General features: G+C 41.4%; 1 protein-coding gene across 1 annotated transcript in view; it reads right to left on the reverse strand.

The window, feature by feature from the left end:
* nav3 (neuron navigator 3) overlaps positions 1–17,853 on the reverse strand; it is a 251,822-nt gene that overhangs the window by 31,091 nt on the left and 202,878 nt on the right. The window contains exons 14-23 of the mRNA XM_042511574.1: positions 17,121–17,430; positions 14,908–15,634; positions 12,407–12,832; positions 11,601–11,642; positions 9,194–9,351; positions 8,519–8,713; positions 7,972–8,024; positions 6,399–6,422; positions 4,111–4,134; positions 3,842–3,919 (exon numbers count right to left, since the gene is read on the reverse strand). Coding sequence (XP_042367508.1) covers positions 3,842–3,919; positions 4,111–4,134; positions 6,399–6,422; positions 7,972–8,024; positions 8,519–8,713; positions 9,194–9,351; positions 11,601–11,642; positions 12,407–12,832; positions 14,908–15,634; positions 17,121–17,430 — 2,037 coding nt within the window. The remainder of the gene's footprint in view (positions 1–3,841; positions 3,920–4,110; positions 4,135–6,398; positions 6,423–7,971; positions 8,025–8,518; positions 8,714–9,193; positions 9,352–11,600; positions 11,643–12,406; positions 12,833–14,907; positions 15,635–17,120; positions 17,431–17,853) is intronic.

Consider the following 17,853-nt stretch of genomic DNA (forward strand, 5'->3'; position numbering starts at 1 on the left):
CCATCTGTCCTGCTCCCAGAGCACAGCCCCGGCGGACACGCCTGCACCCTGAACCCCCGTTTTTCTGACTACCGTCCTGATCCTGCCGTCTGGGGTAGAGGTTGACAGTGGGCCAAACCAGTGAACTGGATGAGATGTCCTCTGTGTTAGTGTTGCCAGTCGCCACTGCTAAAGATGCAGATGACATCTCAAAAATTTTTATCAGCGTACGTACAGTCACGACTATAGTGGTCTAAGCCAACACCTGCTGCTGGGCTGCCTTCTTTAAACAACATGAAGGGGAGGGGAGAGTAGATAAAAAAGAATACAGCCAAATTGGGGGAGGAAGAGAAAACAAGAAGAACTCAAGGTGATAGGGAAGGAGAAAGGGAGAATGAAAAGGTGAAACGGTGAAGGGTGAGTAGAAAAGGGAAGGAGATTGAGGGGGGAGGAGGGGTGCCTGTGTGAACTCTTAAACCCGATTTAATGTCAGTCCAGGCAGGAAAACATATCGCCTTCACAGGCTTAAAGCTGGTACAATACTCCACCAGTTTGGCAGCATTTGTTCTCCTAAATCCCTTTGACAGCATGTTGGTTTTACTAATTTTGCCCTGATTTGATCAAATAATACCAAAAACAAACACGCAGGTAATTAAAATGACATCTGTGGAGTGTTTTTAATCTGACATGACAAAACAGCAGCAAATATATTTTTAATGTGAGTCATTTTTCATGACAGCATGCGTGATCAAGGATATTGACACCCCCATAATATTTTGCTTAAGATCCAAATTTAATTTCCTACACAAAACAAACCCAGTATGAGATAATAATAATTATGTATGCAGTTGCACAGCAAATACGAGAGATCAGATGACCTCAATCACTGAAAAATCCCATCAGGGCTCTCTGATGAAAAGACTGGAGATGAAACGAACATTCAGCCGCTGAAAGTTGACATGACGACACCAGCGACCGTTCTGAAAATCTGTCGTCACAGAATACCCTCTCTCACTAACCTGACATCATCAGTTTTGGTGATTTTTAGTTAAACTTTTCGGACTGTGAAAATTAAGCACTTTATTTTATCAGATTGATCTCAGTTTGTACGTTAATAATGAATGCTGCGTGCAAGTTTAAGTTAGTCACGGAGTTCCACAAGGTTCTGCACTTAACTATTTCTGTTCACTTCACATATGCTTCCCTTGGACGACATTATTTGAAATGACTCTATAAACTTCCATTTTTATGCAGATATGCGCGATTATATTTATTGATCAAGCGAGAAGAAACCAATCATATACTATTTTTTTCATAACTATTATTAGTGCTACAGTTGCTTTGTAATTATTGCTTTTGCTGCACATATCTCTCTTCCTCTTCCTCTATGTATTATTTTTTGGGCTGTTAGTGTTAATGCGTTAATTGCCATGCTATTTAAGTTTGCACAAGACGCGTTATTTTTGTTAAATGGCAAATTTAGGTAAATTGTGATTTTTGATGTTAGGCTTTATAAATAAAACTTAATTTAATTGATGCTCTTTCTAAAATCACAGAGTCACATATGTCGGCACATATGTATTGAAAAACAAATGGTGAAGACACTGTTAAATATCATCAGATTGAGGAAGCAAGATGTCCTTAAAATAGTTTCTGAAAGTGACTTTGAAAGCACAGTTGTTCTGTCTTCTTCCCTGACATTTTGAAAATAACAGTTTTCTCTCAGTGCTCACAATATGCAACTTCGACTTTAGACAGACATCTACCACTGTTCCTGTATAAATACATGTATTTCTAAATGTGTTCAGGAACATAAATGATCAAGCGATGTCTCTGGAGGATCTAACGCTGCACAGTGAGCGTCTAGTTTTGCACCATGGGTGGGCTGCTGAGGCTGACATATCCATAGGGTCACACTCCCCCACTGGGAGGATAGGACGAGCTTATAGCACCAGCAACCCACCATGCTGTCATATGGTAACAGTGTGATGCAGCTCCCGCACAACAGCCAGACATATTTTTTTCTTCTTCTTTTAAATCCCAAGCCTCTAACATGAGAGTGGGAGCTGTAAAGCACATATGGGTTTGTGTTGCACAAGTGTTTACATGGCTTGGCACAGCGAGGCATGCGACTGGTTGGCTTTTGTACTGCTGTTTGAACGCTCAGTGACCCTGTTAAGGACCAGTGAATATCAACAACAGATATGGCGAAACGCTATAGTCTGTTATTCCCACTGTGTCTCTTAATATATGTATTTTTAAATTATTTTGCTACACAAAGCTATGGAAAAATATGTTATAAAATCTAATTGTCTGGCCCTGCAAAAATTGTTATTCTCACCCAGCCATACTTAATCAGTTATTGAAAGTGTTTCCTGCTTTATATTGTTAGAGTGTTACAGCATCTCTTTCTCCCTGTTGCGGGATGATGGCAATCCTGCCAGTAGCTTTTAAAAACAGCTTAAATCTAATACTATATATACTCATGCTGCATCAGCAGGCTTTTGCTTTACTATAACCAGATCGAACTGGGAACAAACAGTAAGAATTCTCTATTCGCAATGTCAGAAAACACTACACATAAAATATTGGTGTGAGCTAACCCTTTGTTTGGAAGCCCTATGAGGCAAGCGTGATAAAAAGAAGATATATCATCTGTTTCACAGATGAAAAAATAAATAAAAAAGGAATGTAAAAAGATTATATGGTGAAAATTATTTTCACCTGTTCTTAAGTCTTACGGCAACTGATGGATTAAATGATGGTCTCAACCTGTTTTTTTTCTTTTCTTTTTCAGAAATTCATCCAAATTTGTCAAAACAATTAAGCTTAGATTCAGCGTGACTCTAAAGTGATTCATGTGGACCAATAATTGGGCCAGAAACAAGCTTAAATCATGCAGTGGATGCCCAACTTATCCTGGGCTGGCTCAAATGACATCACTCGAGGACATTTACCAAATTTTGCACAGCTCCCTCTGCAGCCACAAAAACAGTTCCCCTTTCAGATTATTAAATGACGAATTGTTCCATTGAAACTGTACTGCAAATGTTACATTTTGTAAATGTGGGATTTACAATCAAATAATTTCACGTGACCAAAACAAACCAGTTTCTAAAGTTTCTACATATTGTAACATCTCTTTCATAAAGTCATGTCACCCTCTTCCATTCCTCAAGTTTCCCTGCAGTTTAGCTTTCAGTTTCAGCTCTGCACAACTTTGTGAGCAAAGCGTCGGGCCGAAGCGAAGACCCCGTCTGTCTCTACGCTTGATCAGGCACTTGGCATCGAGGGTAGGGGGGGTGTGGGGGCCTGAGCCAAGCCAGGCTCTGGAGTTTGTCGATCTATCTGCATCTGAGCACAAAGACAGCTCCGTCTGGGGGTTGGAGGTCTCTGTATCTCACTCTGTTTCACCCACGCATGACGCACTTGAGTCTAGATTCACTTATCCCCATCTCCCTGTTCTCTTTCTGCGCCTGTCTATCTCTATTTGATTCTTCCTGCTCGGGTGAGTTTGGGAGAGGCTCCTGTTCCCCCCCCCCCCCCCCCGACTGAGACAAAAGCAAAAAGACAATCCTCTCTCTACCGTAGATACACAAACACACACAAGAAAACATCCCATCTAAGGACGAGCACACAGGAACACAAGCACCAAAAAAAAAAAAAAATCAAACAAGCAGGAGCCTAAGTATACGCACAGTAGCTTCAAACGCAGAGAAAAGGAATTAGTGGGTGTCTTAAAGATTTATATTCCTTCCAGAGCTTCGATAGGCAACACTTCCCATAAAAGCTCTCTGACAGCAGGTTATCATGCAAATGAGCCGGCTGTTTTGACGGCGTCTTTTGAAGTAAACAAACTCACATTGGCAGACAGCTGAGACGTCAGGGTCGCCACCTTCTCCTGAGAGGCGTCCAGCTCCCGACGCAGCTTTCTGATTTGCTGTTTGGAGGGAAGAAAGTAAAGAGGTATAGTTACAACTTCTGGAAAACAAAGAACATAAGACTGATTGTGATGGCAAAGAGGCGTTGAACTTGCAACTCCCGTGTTGATAACTTTGATGTGCAGTTACATGGTAATACTGTGTGAAAAGACACTGGGGTGAGGTGTGAACACAAAGTGTGGGGGATTACCGTGGAATTTTGGACTGTTTGGCCCTTGATTGAAAAGAGAAGAGTGAAAATTAACACTATGTTGCATGCCTCCATCAAACAGCATGTACTGATGAGGCTGGAGACAAAGAGGTTAGCCAAGCACAGTTTTTTCTGATGGAACAGCAAAGCAAGAGATAAAGGTACATAATCCTGACTTGGGTCAAACAGCATTTGCAAATACCACATCTTTTTTAATATGAAATAAGATAATTGCCAGATATGTCAGTTTAACAAAGCGGACAACACAAGTACAAGAAATAATGTTCAATCCAGACTGTTCTCATAAAAGTTTTTATATCTTTTCCTATGAAAAGTACTGCATCAAAATGTGCAGATATTCCATGCAATCATGAGCCAGTAATTTGTGTAGGACCCACATATTTTGGAAGGCTGCAATTACATGAAGGATGGGCTGATGGAAGTAAAGAGGGAAGCGGTTCCTGAAGGAGACAGGTTGAGTGGTGGATGGGTCAAAAAACACAGGACTTTGCGAGGGAGACAGGTGTTTGTGTCCATGTTAACGTTAAGTGAAATTTGATTCCCTTCATTTGCTTTTCCTAAATCTAACCCCAGTAACTTCACTTGCCTAATGCTCCGACCACACTGCCTGCATAAGCAGTGCTGCAGAGCACCAAGAGAGCAGAAGTCTTGCTTATTATTTTTTTTCTGCGTGCCCCATGTGGCTGCAGTAAAAATGAGACAGTAAAAATGGTGTTTTGAGGATCATATTGAAATTGTTTCACATTTCATTACAGTTTTAATGTCCTAATCTGTCACAGACATGAAAAAAAATCTATGTTTAAACTCAACGCTCCCTGTTTCAAATTAAAAGCCCTCTGACAATGATTCTGTAAACAGAATTCCTTCATTAGTTAACACAAGGTTTTTTATAGTGAGACATTTGCAGGGCCATGTTGCAATTCACAAGAAATGAGTGGAGCATCAGCTGTCAATTGTGGAAATACAGTCCACTCCTAAAGGCAGTTCTGCAGTGGTGGCACAGCAGCAACGCAGCAACTTGTGCGTGTTGCTGCAGTTCAGCAAGGTAGCTGTCACGCACTGTTCACAGAGGCAGTGTGAGCCAGGCGTAAACCTTAAGACGCCCAATCTTGTTTCTTTTCCTCAAGTAACTTTACTTGCCTAAACTTAACCTCTGTATCTTTATGTTAAATAGATTAAGTCAATTGTGGGGTGAAAATTTATAGGATATCATACAAACCCCTCTGTGAGGATACGTTGCAACAGTCAGAAGGGAGGATTTAGTTTATTTTACACTGATTAACTTCCGATTGCTGGACAGTTTTAACATTTTATAAGGATTTTAGATTTTACTCAACTGAGAATTCTCAAAAAATAACAATTAATTCCTTTTTTTGCAATGTGCATGACAGTCAGCTTATGCTGCCTGAGCTGTCCTCAAATGCTTAACTCAACCCATCTGGCACGGTTAAACAAATGTCACAGTGTATTTGCCATTACTGTTTGATCCAAACTTGTAATTAAAGCTAAGAAATTCTAACAGAAGTCAGAAAATCAAACCATAAATCCAAAGAATCAAAAAAGAATGAGTGATAAACTGAACAGGATAGTTGAACAAAGCCAGACAAAAAGAGCCAAAGAGCAGGGCATGCATTACATATGTATAGTGTAAGCTTTTGAAATCAGTAAATTATATGAGCTCATGTAGCACAGTATGGTTGATGAAGATGAAATGAGAGAAAAGTATTAACTGATAATGAACAGCAATGCAACATGGGGTTAAATTGCTTCATTTATCTACCGTCACTTTTCTTGTGTTTTTGTGCTTTTTGGTTCAAACTAATCAATACTGAGCAATATTTGTGACTCGGTTGACATAGAGTCTCTGTCTCTCATCAGAAAGACACACATAAATGCAATTGAAAGGCACACAAACGTAAAGACATATACGGACGCATAAAAACAGCCAGCAGTGACCAGAAGGGCGGCAAAGCTCACGTGTTTGATGTGGAGATTGTTGATGTAAATACCACAAAAAAAAACAGGTAATTGAGACTAAATAAGATAAACTCCTTTTTTTTCTTCGTCCCAGCTACCTTTAATGTGCTCACGAATAAGGCACTTAACCCCCGCCCGCATCTGCAGAGCTGCTCGGTGGCCAACAGTGCAGCACTGCAGCTACGCTGAGCAGCGTCATGGTGTAAATGTCTTTAACTGTTTGAATGTGAAGCAGAAAGGTGCTAAAGAGAAACAGACATGCAGACAGATGGAGTATTTCCCATGCTTACCTCTGAGTGTGCTTTCTCCTCCGTCTGTAGGGAAAAAGCATACATCATTTAAAACAAAAAAGATTACTGGCTAGGTATACTGTGTTCAATCAAACACAAATATAAATGAGACCCATTTTTATGTCACTGAAGGGAAATTATAAAGTGCCAAACACATAGCTAGAAATAATTAAATCCAATTTTAAATAAAATTAGATGGAAATGTCCCTATCTCTGTCATTGATTCAGACATTTCCACCCTAAAACAAATATGTTGCCTCACTGACCGTAAAGACTGGAGCGCTGCCTGTGCTGGTAGAAACTCAACAGATGACTCTTACTTGCCAAAGTTACATTTGAAGCAAGTAACTATGGAAAATTATTTTTTGGTTTTGTAGAAAAAGAAGACAGTTTTATTGTGAGATACAATGCCACACTGTCACTGGGAAGAGCTGAGGACTTTGATTTAGCTCTTCACTCTATTGTAAAATCTGATGACTTCATCCATTAAATTGTCACTATTTTGTATGCAGCTGTTTAAATTAGCATCTCTCATTTGCATCATCAATCGATGTCTAAACACACGATTTTGAGTCTCAAAACAACAAGCTGAGACGTTGAAATATTTGGGGGTGCTGTTGGTACAACAAAACAACGAAGTGCAGCTTGAAACCTGCATTAGCTGATTTTTTTGGCCACTTGGGGGCAGCATTTAAACATAGAACTGACACATTATTACCCTATAAAGGTTTTATGGCAAACGGTTTCCTATTTACAAATTTAGTAGATGTAAAGCAATTTTGAGGGAAATATTGGGCTTTTTAGTTGCTAAATATTTTACTATGGTCACCAGCTAGTCACCAACGTAGCTGTTTGGTGCAAGGCAAGTAGTGAACACACTGGAGCTTTTGCATAAAAACAGCTGCCTAAGCTTGGAAAACAAACAAACATTGGTCTAATGCAAGAAATGATATATGAACAAACTTTCATTTATTTTTGTTTGTATCCATGTTTTGTTTTCTGGGATTCATCACTGTTTTTTTGCTCTTCTTTTAGGTGAGAGAAAATGTTTTTAATTGGTTGAGAGCACTCTTACCAAGATAAAAGAAAAAAACATCTAGTTTTCACAGTGCACAAATTGTAGCCCAATGCAAGAAAAACATACATTTTAAATTTGAGGAACATGAAAAAATGTATGATCAAATTTAGATTTAAACAGTTTTAAAACAAATATAATAATTGGATTGATCATTTCGAAAACTACTATATTTGATCCATTGATCCTAAAAACGGTAATTAAACCTATTTCAATTTCACTGTGCCCCCTCCCCCCGTCTTTCTCTTATTTTTTTCTCTTAACAGAAAATTGATCGAAAATATAAGAGAAATTTAAGAGTATGTTGCTGCATGAGGCCCAATGAGCAGTCGAAGCTAAAATGCTCCACAGAGATAAGTGGAGCACATTTGTCACTTTGAACTCATTACATTGCTAATATAAAAACAGTGACTGGAGCAGCAATAATAATGACTTTAAACCATGATTTACTAGTTCTAGATTTACGGCACCTGACACTTACTCTGGCGAGCTACTTACCGCAGAGTACAGTGAAGACGTGCTGGAGACCAGAGACAATGAAGAGCCATGGACTGTAAGCACATATGGAGAGTCATGAATGGCAAAAGTGGTTAGAAAAATGAATTACAATACTAGTGACATGATACAGTATTCTACCTTTTCTAATGAATTTAAAGACATTTGAATTGCTTTCTTATTTTTTCATGATTACCCAGCTGACTCTATAGCACTTGATAGTTATGGTAGCTAATCCAGATAATGTGAAAAGCTATAAGAAGGCAGTGAAAAAACAGGATCCGCCCATTAAAAAGCTGACCTCTATATGGATGCAATCACAGTGTCTTACATCACTCACAAAAAGATCAGAGCGAGACATCAGCCGAGTCACTCACGGTGTGAACACACGGCGAGAGCTAATTAAATCTGGTAATAAAGCACTTGATGACTGATGGGACTTTACTTTGTTGGATGTGGCCCTTAAATTATTTCTAACAGCTTGTTAGTAAAGAGGTCATTTTTGGAACACAGTTCATTTAAAGTGTGTGTTTTTAAGAGTGTGTCCTACCTTCGTCGGTGCTGTCCCTGAAGGAGCCGGAGCGGCTGATGGCCCGTGGTCGGTCCTCCAGGGAAGTTGCGCTGCCACCCAGTGGGTGACCCTCTCCGTACAGGTCAAAGGAGTCCTGGGCAGGGATGCTGTTGGAGCGGCTCATGCTGCTGCTGCCTGGTGGCAGGTTGTACTGGCTGATGTTAGTGGGACTCACTGCATGGAGGAGAAAAACACAAACATCGGCGTAAATAAGTTATATTTTCCCCCTGTTTTATTTGCCAAGATATATTTTTGCAAGTGTAAAATGCATCAGTGATTAATCATTCATGCAGGAAACAGGAACACATACAACTGAGATCGAACCATGTTGCAGATAAGCTGTGAACTTTTCTGGACTTTAAACAATTTTTAATCACTGTATGAAAGAATGTTTTATTTAGACATACAGTTCAGTTCCAAGTCAGTGTGTCCACTGTCATATCCCGCTAAACTCATCAGTATTTTCATGCTTCAGGAACGTAGAAAGTTTTTAATATAAGAGCTGAGATCGCAAGAACTAGTTTAAAAAGTATGTATATCAAGTACATAATGAGAACAAATGCAAAAACTGGATGTTCGCTGTCTATGGACATGCTATAACTCAGCCGTCTATTCCAGATGTGCTACAGTTAAGTCTATTCTTTGAAGACTTACACAAGTTGGAGTAGTGGTATTTTCCGGTGGTGGTGCAGGAGGCTCCAGGAGGCGACAGTGGGGACTGGCTGCCTGTGTCTTGGAGCCCCCCTGTTGAATGGGACCTCAACCACTCCTTCCCTTCCTCATGGGACGTCTGCCGAGAGGACGGAGGGTACCTGAAACCCACAAAGACACTGTAAACTCCAGGAATAAGACAGATATGTGGGAGACCAAGTACTGAAGTTCTGTGGTTATGAAATATATGCAAAGCTATATAATAGAAGCATGTGAGCAGATGGCAAAAAAACATGCAGCCAGACACACACAGATGCTCACATGCATCCACACACACACACACACAAACACACACACAGCTTTGGCTCAAAGCTGCCAAACACTCTGACGCTGCCGTTCATCTCTTCTCTCCCCAGCTCCAAAGTGGCTCAGCAACAGAAGGCCCCCTTATCGCAGGCATGACAATCGGCCATATTTAATCCTCCGAGGATGATAATTGAGTTTGCACTCATCCCTTTTCAAAACTGTCTTATTTCCGACGCCCCCATTACTACGCTTGTCACATCTGACCCTGCTTCAGTCCCCCCACGCCTGTGCTTCATATTCTCCCCACCAGGGATTGGGTGTCTCACAGTGTGTTGAATGGTGTGACACAGCAGCGTTCATCGCTCAATGGTGTTGACATGGAACACACTCAAATATCCGAGGGTCAGTGTTCGACTGTGCTTACAAAATGCCCATAAGCAGGACCAGCATACTCATTTATTTGACTAAAGGGGGCAATTACTCGTCTAAGCTTCTAAGAAATCTAAAGATCAGGCAAAAAATGCTGCCTGGTTTCAGATGTGAACAGACAGCTATAAAAATTAGTAGTCAGCTGAGAAGAAAACACTGCAGTCTGTACTGAACTTCACATCCAACAGGCATAAAGTGCAGCATGACATCACATGCTTTTACGCCCAAAAAGAGCATCAGCACCAAATGCCAACGAAAAAAAACCCCAACATTTTCAAACCAGCATGCGCCATCCAACGCCTCTGCAGCGGTGCTGTATAATTGGCTAGAGAGGTTGTTCCCTGCAGAGGTTGTGCCACTGTGATGAATGGGTTATGGTATTTCTGTCTCAGTCTTTTTAGTCGCAGCTAAAATAAACCCCCCCTCCCCCCCCCCCCCCCCCCGGGTAGCAGAGCAAATGTTTGGGCCATTTTAGGGAGCTGAGGAAGAAATGCTCTGTCATTGCTGCTGTGTTTGCTGCATTCCTAAAGGATGAGAGTTGCATGAGGATGCACACAGGGAAGCAGACATGCAAACAGTCACACAGACACACCTCTGGCTGATCATCTGAGGCAGCATTTATACTGCATGAGAATTTTTCCACCTCACTTAAAGAGAATTATAATGCAAAGACTCATTATTTTTGTGCCAAAGTATTTTGTGAAGGTAAAACATTAGGTTAAAAACTGTGACTTCATCTGGGTTTGGGCGCCTCAGTTAAATCAAAAACTATAAATGGGCACATGAGGTGAGCAAAACATGTTGGGAAAATACAGGAGAACGTGTTTTACATAATGCAATTTGAAAATCCACAGCTAGTCTGATTTGTGCAGAATTGTGGCCCTGCAGTGTAAATGCTGCTTGAGATAATCCCAAAATTGGCTAATCTATAGATCTGTGGTTCCCAACCTTTCTTGTCTATTGTGCATCAGCAGTCCTGTCAGATAAACTGATGAACCCCTTGATCAAAACCTGTTTTCCAGTACTTTAGACTAACTTTTTTTTAACTGGTTATCCATTACTTAATTACACAACATTACATTAAAATGATTTGCTGTTCGGCATTTCTGTCACTGGTGATAGTTACTGCAAAGAACTTACATTGCTACTCTTTTGTAACTAGGGATAGCTACTGGGGAAATTCTCTTCCTGTTTTGGTTTTGCAATAGGGGCCCTGGGAAGTTTGTTGGACTTTTAAACCAATGTGAGAGAGTGGCCAAATCATGTCACTACAACTTCTCAGTCTGTCACATGATGCCATGGGGCCAAAAAAGACTCTTTCCCATAGACTTACATTAGGAAAGAGACATCTATTTATCATTAGATACATTTTTTGAGCTGCATAACCCTTCCTTTGGTGGTGGGTGGGCCCTTCCTTTTTTTCAAATTAGTTGAGTTTCTTCACCATTTTTCCACAAATTCTCAAGCAATTGCAGAAGTATCCCTTGGCGTAAGGGTTAATCTGGTTGGGAATCACAGCTGTAGATGATGCCTCACCATGCCACACACACAACAATATGAAAAGTAAACTTGATATCAGAGTGATTATTTTCATGCAAATGTATATTAATGATCTACACGAGTGAATAAAAGAAGAAAAATTAAGAATGGTTATCTGGTTGCAGATGTGTTGTACCTCAGTCCCTTTTTGGGAAGCGTATTTCTGTCAAGAGGCATGCTGTTAAAACACAAAGGATGAGTGAATTAGATGAACACCAGGACACATTTGTTGTTGTGCTACATGAGAAAAAAAGACTTTGGTCACATTTCACAAACTTGACTTTTGACACACACACACAAAGACACACACCATGGAGAAAACAACATTACTAATGCATCACTGTACAAACACATATAAAACGCAAGCCGATTTAAATATTAATAAATTGTTTCATTTTTGAGACATACAGCTAAACTAAAGAGGGAAAATAAACCTGTGCCCTGTTTATTCTTGGTTATGTGATGTATTGCATGCACAGTATGTGGACAAAACAATGGAAACACCCTGATAAAGACTTGTCATGGGGATGACGCTCTGAATTTTTTGTGGTACTTTTTCCAGCATGGCTTTGGACCAACAACTAATACTTAGAGTCTATGTTATATTACTTAAATTATGTTCTCTGAAAAAGGTAGACTTGTACCTGATCAATGCAACAGACTTTGTGTTAAAAAGCAATTTTGGTCAATGAGTAGTAAAAGGTAAATCTGTAGAAATGATGATAATACCAACACCATGCCAGAAAAAGAAACTTAAATCCAACCAAACTGCGTGCTGGATGGGTGAATTTCTTTTACTTATTATTGTTATATTATATTGCTTAGACTTCCTCTGCATTGTCTGTCTATAGAGGGTAGGGAGAAGGGAGTTATACTTTTTGTCTCTGATCTCAAATGAAACAATGAATACGATTCAGCCCAATCGTATTCCCTGTTACTCACCCCTCAGACAGGGTGGACTTGACACTGCCGGTTCGTGTAACCTTGGGCCCGTGGTGGCCCAGCGGCAGATCAATGGACTCAGAGCTGGTGTGCAGACTGGTCATGCTTTGGCAGCTCAGTGTGTCCTTGCTGCCAGCTGACGAGCTACAGGCAGGCCAGGGCCGAGCGTTGGAAGGCAGGGAGAGGCCAGAGGCTGGGCTGGAGGCCGGGGAGTCGGTGCACAGGTCTGGGGTTTTACCGTACAGCGGGCTGCTGCCACCGCTCAGGCCACCAGCGCTGCCCAGGCTCCCCGTGCCAGAGGAGGGCGAGTCCAGACTGGCCTGCCTCGCCAGCGTGCCGTGGGGGCTGCCCAGTATTGAGGGGCACTTGCCAGAGTCGGGAGTGCCCGGAGAGCTGGCCTTGCTGCTGGCTTTGGTGCCAAACAATCTGGGGGTAGAGAGGTGGGTGCAGTCATTTAGAAATGCTCAAAGGACAAGTGATGAGCATCTGCAAGATCCATACTGGAAAATGAAGAACTTTTGTATAATTTGGTTTTGAGAAAGTGGATTACAGTGAGGTTATCTAACGTATATTACATAAAAATTGGTCACACGCATCAAGACTCAGCAGTGGAGTGAAAAACAGCTACTAAAACAACCCCACATCTTCATTGCAACACCAACTGCAAGCTACAGCTAAAATCTTGAGTGCACTTCCCAACACATTAATCCCTCGCAGCAAACTCCAACTCATTTCAGCTGCGAACTCTCAGTAATTTACATCGACACATCTGCTTTCACAGCTTTGCCTCAACCCCGTGACTTTGAAGAACCTAATCTGTTAGACCACTCAACTTCGCCTCCCACATATGCTCAGACAGCCTGCTACTCATATTGCGCCTGTCCCAGTCTGTCATTGCAATCACACAAAATATATAGGTGACGCTCTCTTGAGGAAGAAAAGAAAAAAAAAAGCTTGAAGACATGCAGATGAAACGGGTGGGCTTGACAGATCGGATGGGACGGATGTTTGGACACGCCTGCAGAACGCGTGCCTCTAATGAGTCAGGGATTGACGTGCCGAGGAACTCCTGTCGCCTGTCTGCTCTGATCAAACTGCTGAGTTTGGATTTGCCTGACCTGAATGAAAAAACATCGTAACCTTATCTTTGGGGTGAAGATAGTTTTCATCTGCGGTGGTTTATCAGCCACACCAGGGAACAATCTATGTAATGGCGCCCCTTGGCTGTGCAGCCGAGTAAACTTGCTCAATCAATCTTTCTGTGAAGGCCCTGGAATATGATTTATTTAGTGTCATATTCATTTGGTGCATCCAAACATACCTAAATTTACTAGAGATGACAGGGTATTTTTTTAGCTTTGGTGAGACTTCACTGCAATAAATGACGTCTCCAATAAATGCGCCTCTCCCCTGTCAGAGGAGGCTGGGTAACAGTCTGCATCAGAGAAACATTGCTGAGTCAATTCATAATGAAATGAAACACCCCTAGATTCTGAAATAAATCAAATCAGAATAATCAGAATCAAACAAAATCCTTATTGCAGCTAAAGGCATGCTTTCTGTCCGAAAAAATAATATTATCGCCACCACTCAAGTTGCAGTAACAGTTGACAACAATGTCTAAAACTGTGGAAGCTACGCACACATCCTCCCCCCGACAGCGCAGAAGATCTAAAAAATCACAGCAGTTTCAATGTGGACATCCAAGATAAGTGTCATCAATTTAGAAACTGACTAAATGTCTCCCTTCCTGTTGCTGAGTTATGACGTTAAGCCGGAAAAGGTTTTTGGAACACATTATGATGTCACACTGAAGTTGACCTTTTGAATATATGAAGTCATCACTGTATCACACATTTGTGTGAAATTTTGTCATAATTGGCATTCAAATTATTGTGTTATGGCCAATAACATGTTTGATGAGGTCATGGTGACCTTGACCTTTGATCACCAAATTTTAATCAGTTCAATTTTTGAAACCATGTGGATGTTTGTGCCAAATTTAAAAAATTCCGTTAACGTGTTTTTGAGATGCCATTTTTGTGAGAATGAAACAGATGCAAGGTCACAGTGACCTATGACCACAAAAATCCAATCAGTTCATCTTTGAGTCCAAGTAAACCTTTGTGCTAAATTTGAAAAGATTACCAGAAGGTGTTCTTGAGATATGGCTTTTACAAAAGTAAGACGGATAAGGTAAGAGTGAACTTGACCCTCAACCTATGACCACCAGAATCTAATATATTCATCTTTTAGTCCAAGTGGAGAAATTCCCTTAAGGTGTTGAAATACTTTGTTCACAAGTATGGGACAGCCAAACAGATGGACAACCTGAAAACTTAATTCCTATGACCTGCACGGCATTAATAACATCCCTTATTGCTAATAACTGAGGTACAGAAAAAGTACAGCATGTGATGAAATGCTTGATTCACGTAAAAAGACACATGGTGAGGGACAAAGACAGAACAGAAGCTGCAGGCGTGTTTTGTGTGTCTGACCTGCGGAAAGTAGGAGAAGCAATATCGGGGTACTTGGAGCCCGGCTGCCTGAGGCCGGACTGGCCTGTTGAACTGGAGGTGGGGCTAGATTTTGGGGACGTGGACAGTCCTGCTGTGGTGTCCTGGTCTGACACCGCCACTTTCTCCTTGTCTGTCTGGTTGATGGTGATAGGACTGGAGCGGTCTGAGCCAACTTTTCCGTCCCTGCGTTTGGCACCCGCTTGCGTCGCTGCCCCTCCAGCCGATTTGCCGCTAACATTTGAGTCGATGCTGCTGGAGCTGGAGCGATGCCCACTGCGGCCTGCTGCCACGCCGCTGGAGGATTTGGCTGGTCTGGGTAGAGAGCGGTACTGCAGGGTGACTTTAGATCCACTGCAGCTGAGCAGTATGCCGTCATCTTGGGGCTGTGAGCCATCCAGGCTGGTCTTCCGCACAGCGCCGATGCCAGTGCCTTTGCTGAGGGCAGCTGAGGATTTGGGCGCCTTGCCCAGGGTAGCTGAGCCGCTGGCGAGTGTTGCACCACTGGAGGTGATTAGGGTACCGCTGGGACCCGGGATCTTCTTGTATCCAAAAGAAGCAGTGGTGGGTGGGCGTCCGATGCCAGAGGGAGGCTTCTTACCTTCATCTCCGCTACTCTTCCCAGCATCCGAGGGGGAGCGCTGGATGGCGGCTGAGCTCTTGGAAGGTGCCTTGCCCTTCTCCGAGGCCTTGGCATCATCGGTTTTGCCTGTCAATTTGCATAAACACTTATTAGCACAAATACAAAAACATTACCCTCAGCAGATTCTTGGCCCAGCGCTTGTTTTCCTCACCTGTGGTGCCACAGTGCAGGAAAAGACAAATAAGTGTACATTTTGGCCATCAGCCATGAGCCTGTTTATCACAGCTCAGCTGCATCGGAAAGCAATTCTTATCTGCAACAGAAATGCTAAACTTGCTGAGTGGACTAAAAATACAGGAGCAGCTGCACCGTCTTCAGGCACAGGTATCAGGGGGAAAAAATCATCGATAGTTTTCAGGCAGAGGCAACAAATCTGCTGCAACTCATAACTCTCCATTCCAAAGACATTCTTCCAAAATGTGGTATAAAAGTGAGGCACATGATATATTTTTCTCACTAAAAACAAACAGTTGAGGCTTTGTTCACACAATAAGTCAAATGCACACTGATGTACAGTTTTAATATACTTTTAAACACATAAATTAAACACAATAATGAGTGCATGCATGTTAATGAAGTATAATAAATAATCTAACTTTAAAGATTTTTTTTTATCAGAAAGGAAAAACAAGCTCAAAGGCACCACAAGTTTTCCTTGTTCTAATTAAGCATGTATAGGTTTGAACATCAAAGCATAGTCATCATTCCCATTGTTGACTGAAAAGGAAACTGGAGCTTTGAAATTTTGTTTTATCACATACAATTTTGACACACTTGAATTTTAATAAACTAGCACAGGTGGAACAGGTTATCTCAAAAACATGGTGAAATACTTTATTCATTCCCATACAATGAAAAACTCCTTTTTGATTTTGGTACCTTGTGGCCTTTTGTCTCATTACCTCTCTCATCATATGCAAATATATTCAGAAAATGCCTTTTTTTCTCTCTTTTTTCATCCTTTCATTTACCTGTAAATTATAAAATGTTATTCACTGAAGCATCTTAAAAAAAAAGTTTGGGGCAATCAGCAATCCTCACATTGAGTGTCCTATACCTTCTTCCCCACCAAAAACAGCACATGCATTATTATGGACTGCTATTTCATTGGAAGTAGACCAGAGCTGAGTACACTGTTCTATATGACCTGCTGCCAGATCAGGAAAAAAGCCCTAAACTGATTAGTATCAGGTAATCCCGAAAAATGTTTCTCGTTATAACAAGATGATTCACATGCTGCAAAGCAAAGTGAAACATTTTATGTTATATTCTGTTTTTTTTTTTAATAAACAATAAATTGTACCATTTTAACTTAAATATGTTAAATAAGTTTAACTTTAATAAGTTATAGTATCTTGTTATGGAAAGAAGTCGCTTGTTATAATGTCACAAGTTTGTATGACAAAATAATATTAAAATATCTTGTTAAAACTTGAAAATATCTTCAAAACGTGTAAAACTTCCTATTATAATTGTATTTATGTCTAGTGGGAAAGAGCCTCAATTGTACTTCATTTCTACCTTTAGATTCTTTATATAAAACACCTCCTACCTGGTGTTTTGTGGCCAGCGGAGGTTCCCTTGGTCCTGGGTGGCGTGATGCCCACCTGGGCCGTCATACCCCTCCTCCACGAGCCCGTCTGAGACATCTGGGCCAGCGCGGCAGCCTTCTGACCTGCATCTTCGTATGTGCCCTGGGCTTGAGAGGAAGAGGAGGATGAGGAAGGCTTCCAGCGGGAGGAGCCGCTGCTGGGGTCCATGCTTGCGTCCAGCTCCTCCTCCACCTTCTTCAGGTCCTCGGCTCCGGCCCAGCTGCTGCTCACCTCCTGCTCTGCATGCTTGGACCTGCCTCCTCTCTGGGACTGTGGGGGTGAAAGAGATGGGTGTCAAAGAAAGCGCATAAATATGCATATTAAAAGCTGGTTCAGTAAAATAATGAATATATGGTGCCTAAAAACTCAAATGTTGTTTACTTAAATGCACCTGTGGGGAAGTATCTGCTCACGACTACGCTAGCATGTCATAGAAGTGCAATTTAAATGCCTTGTCATACTTAAGACCATTGTAGCTATGATGTTAAGCATTGGCTATTTGTATTTAATCATCTAAAACATAAATATGCGGTATGATCCTTTAAGAGGCGTTATATAAACACATACAGCAACCACAAAGAGAAATAAGTCCCTGCACAAACGGAGCAGCAGGGTGTGTGTCTGTGTTTGAAGTCATAGCTATCTTTGGAATCACCCATGTTCAGATCTCCTCTTTTGGGATGCATGCAAGCA

The sequence above is a fragment of the Plectropomus leopardus genome, chromosome 22, assembly GCF_008729295.1.
Source record: "Plectropomus leopardus isolate mb chromosome 22, YSFRI_Pleo_2.0, whole genome shotgun sequence".
Classification (NCBI taxonomy): Eukaryota; Metazoa; Chordata; class Actinopteri; order Perciformes; family Serranidae; genus Plectropomus; species Plectropomus leopardus.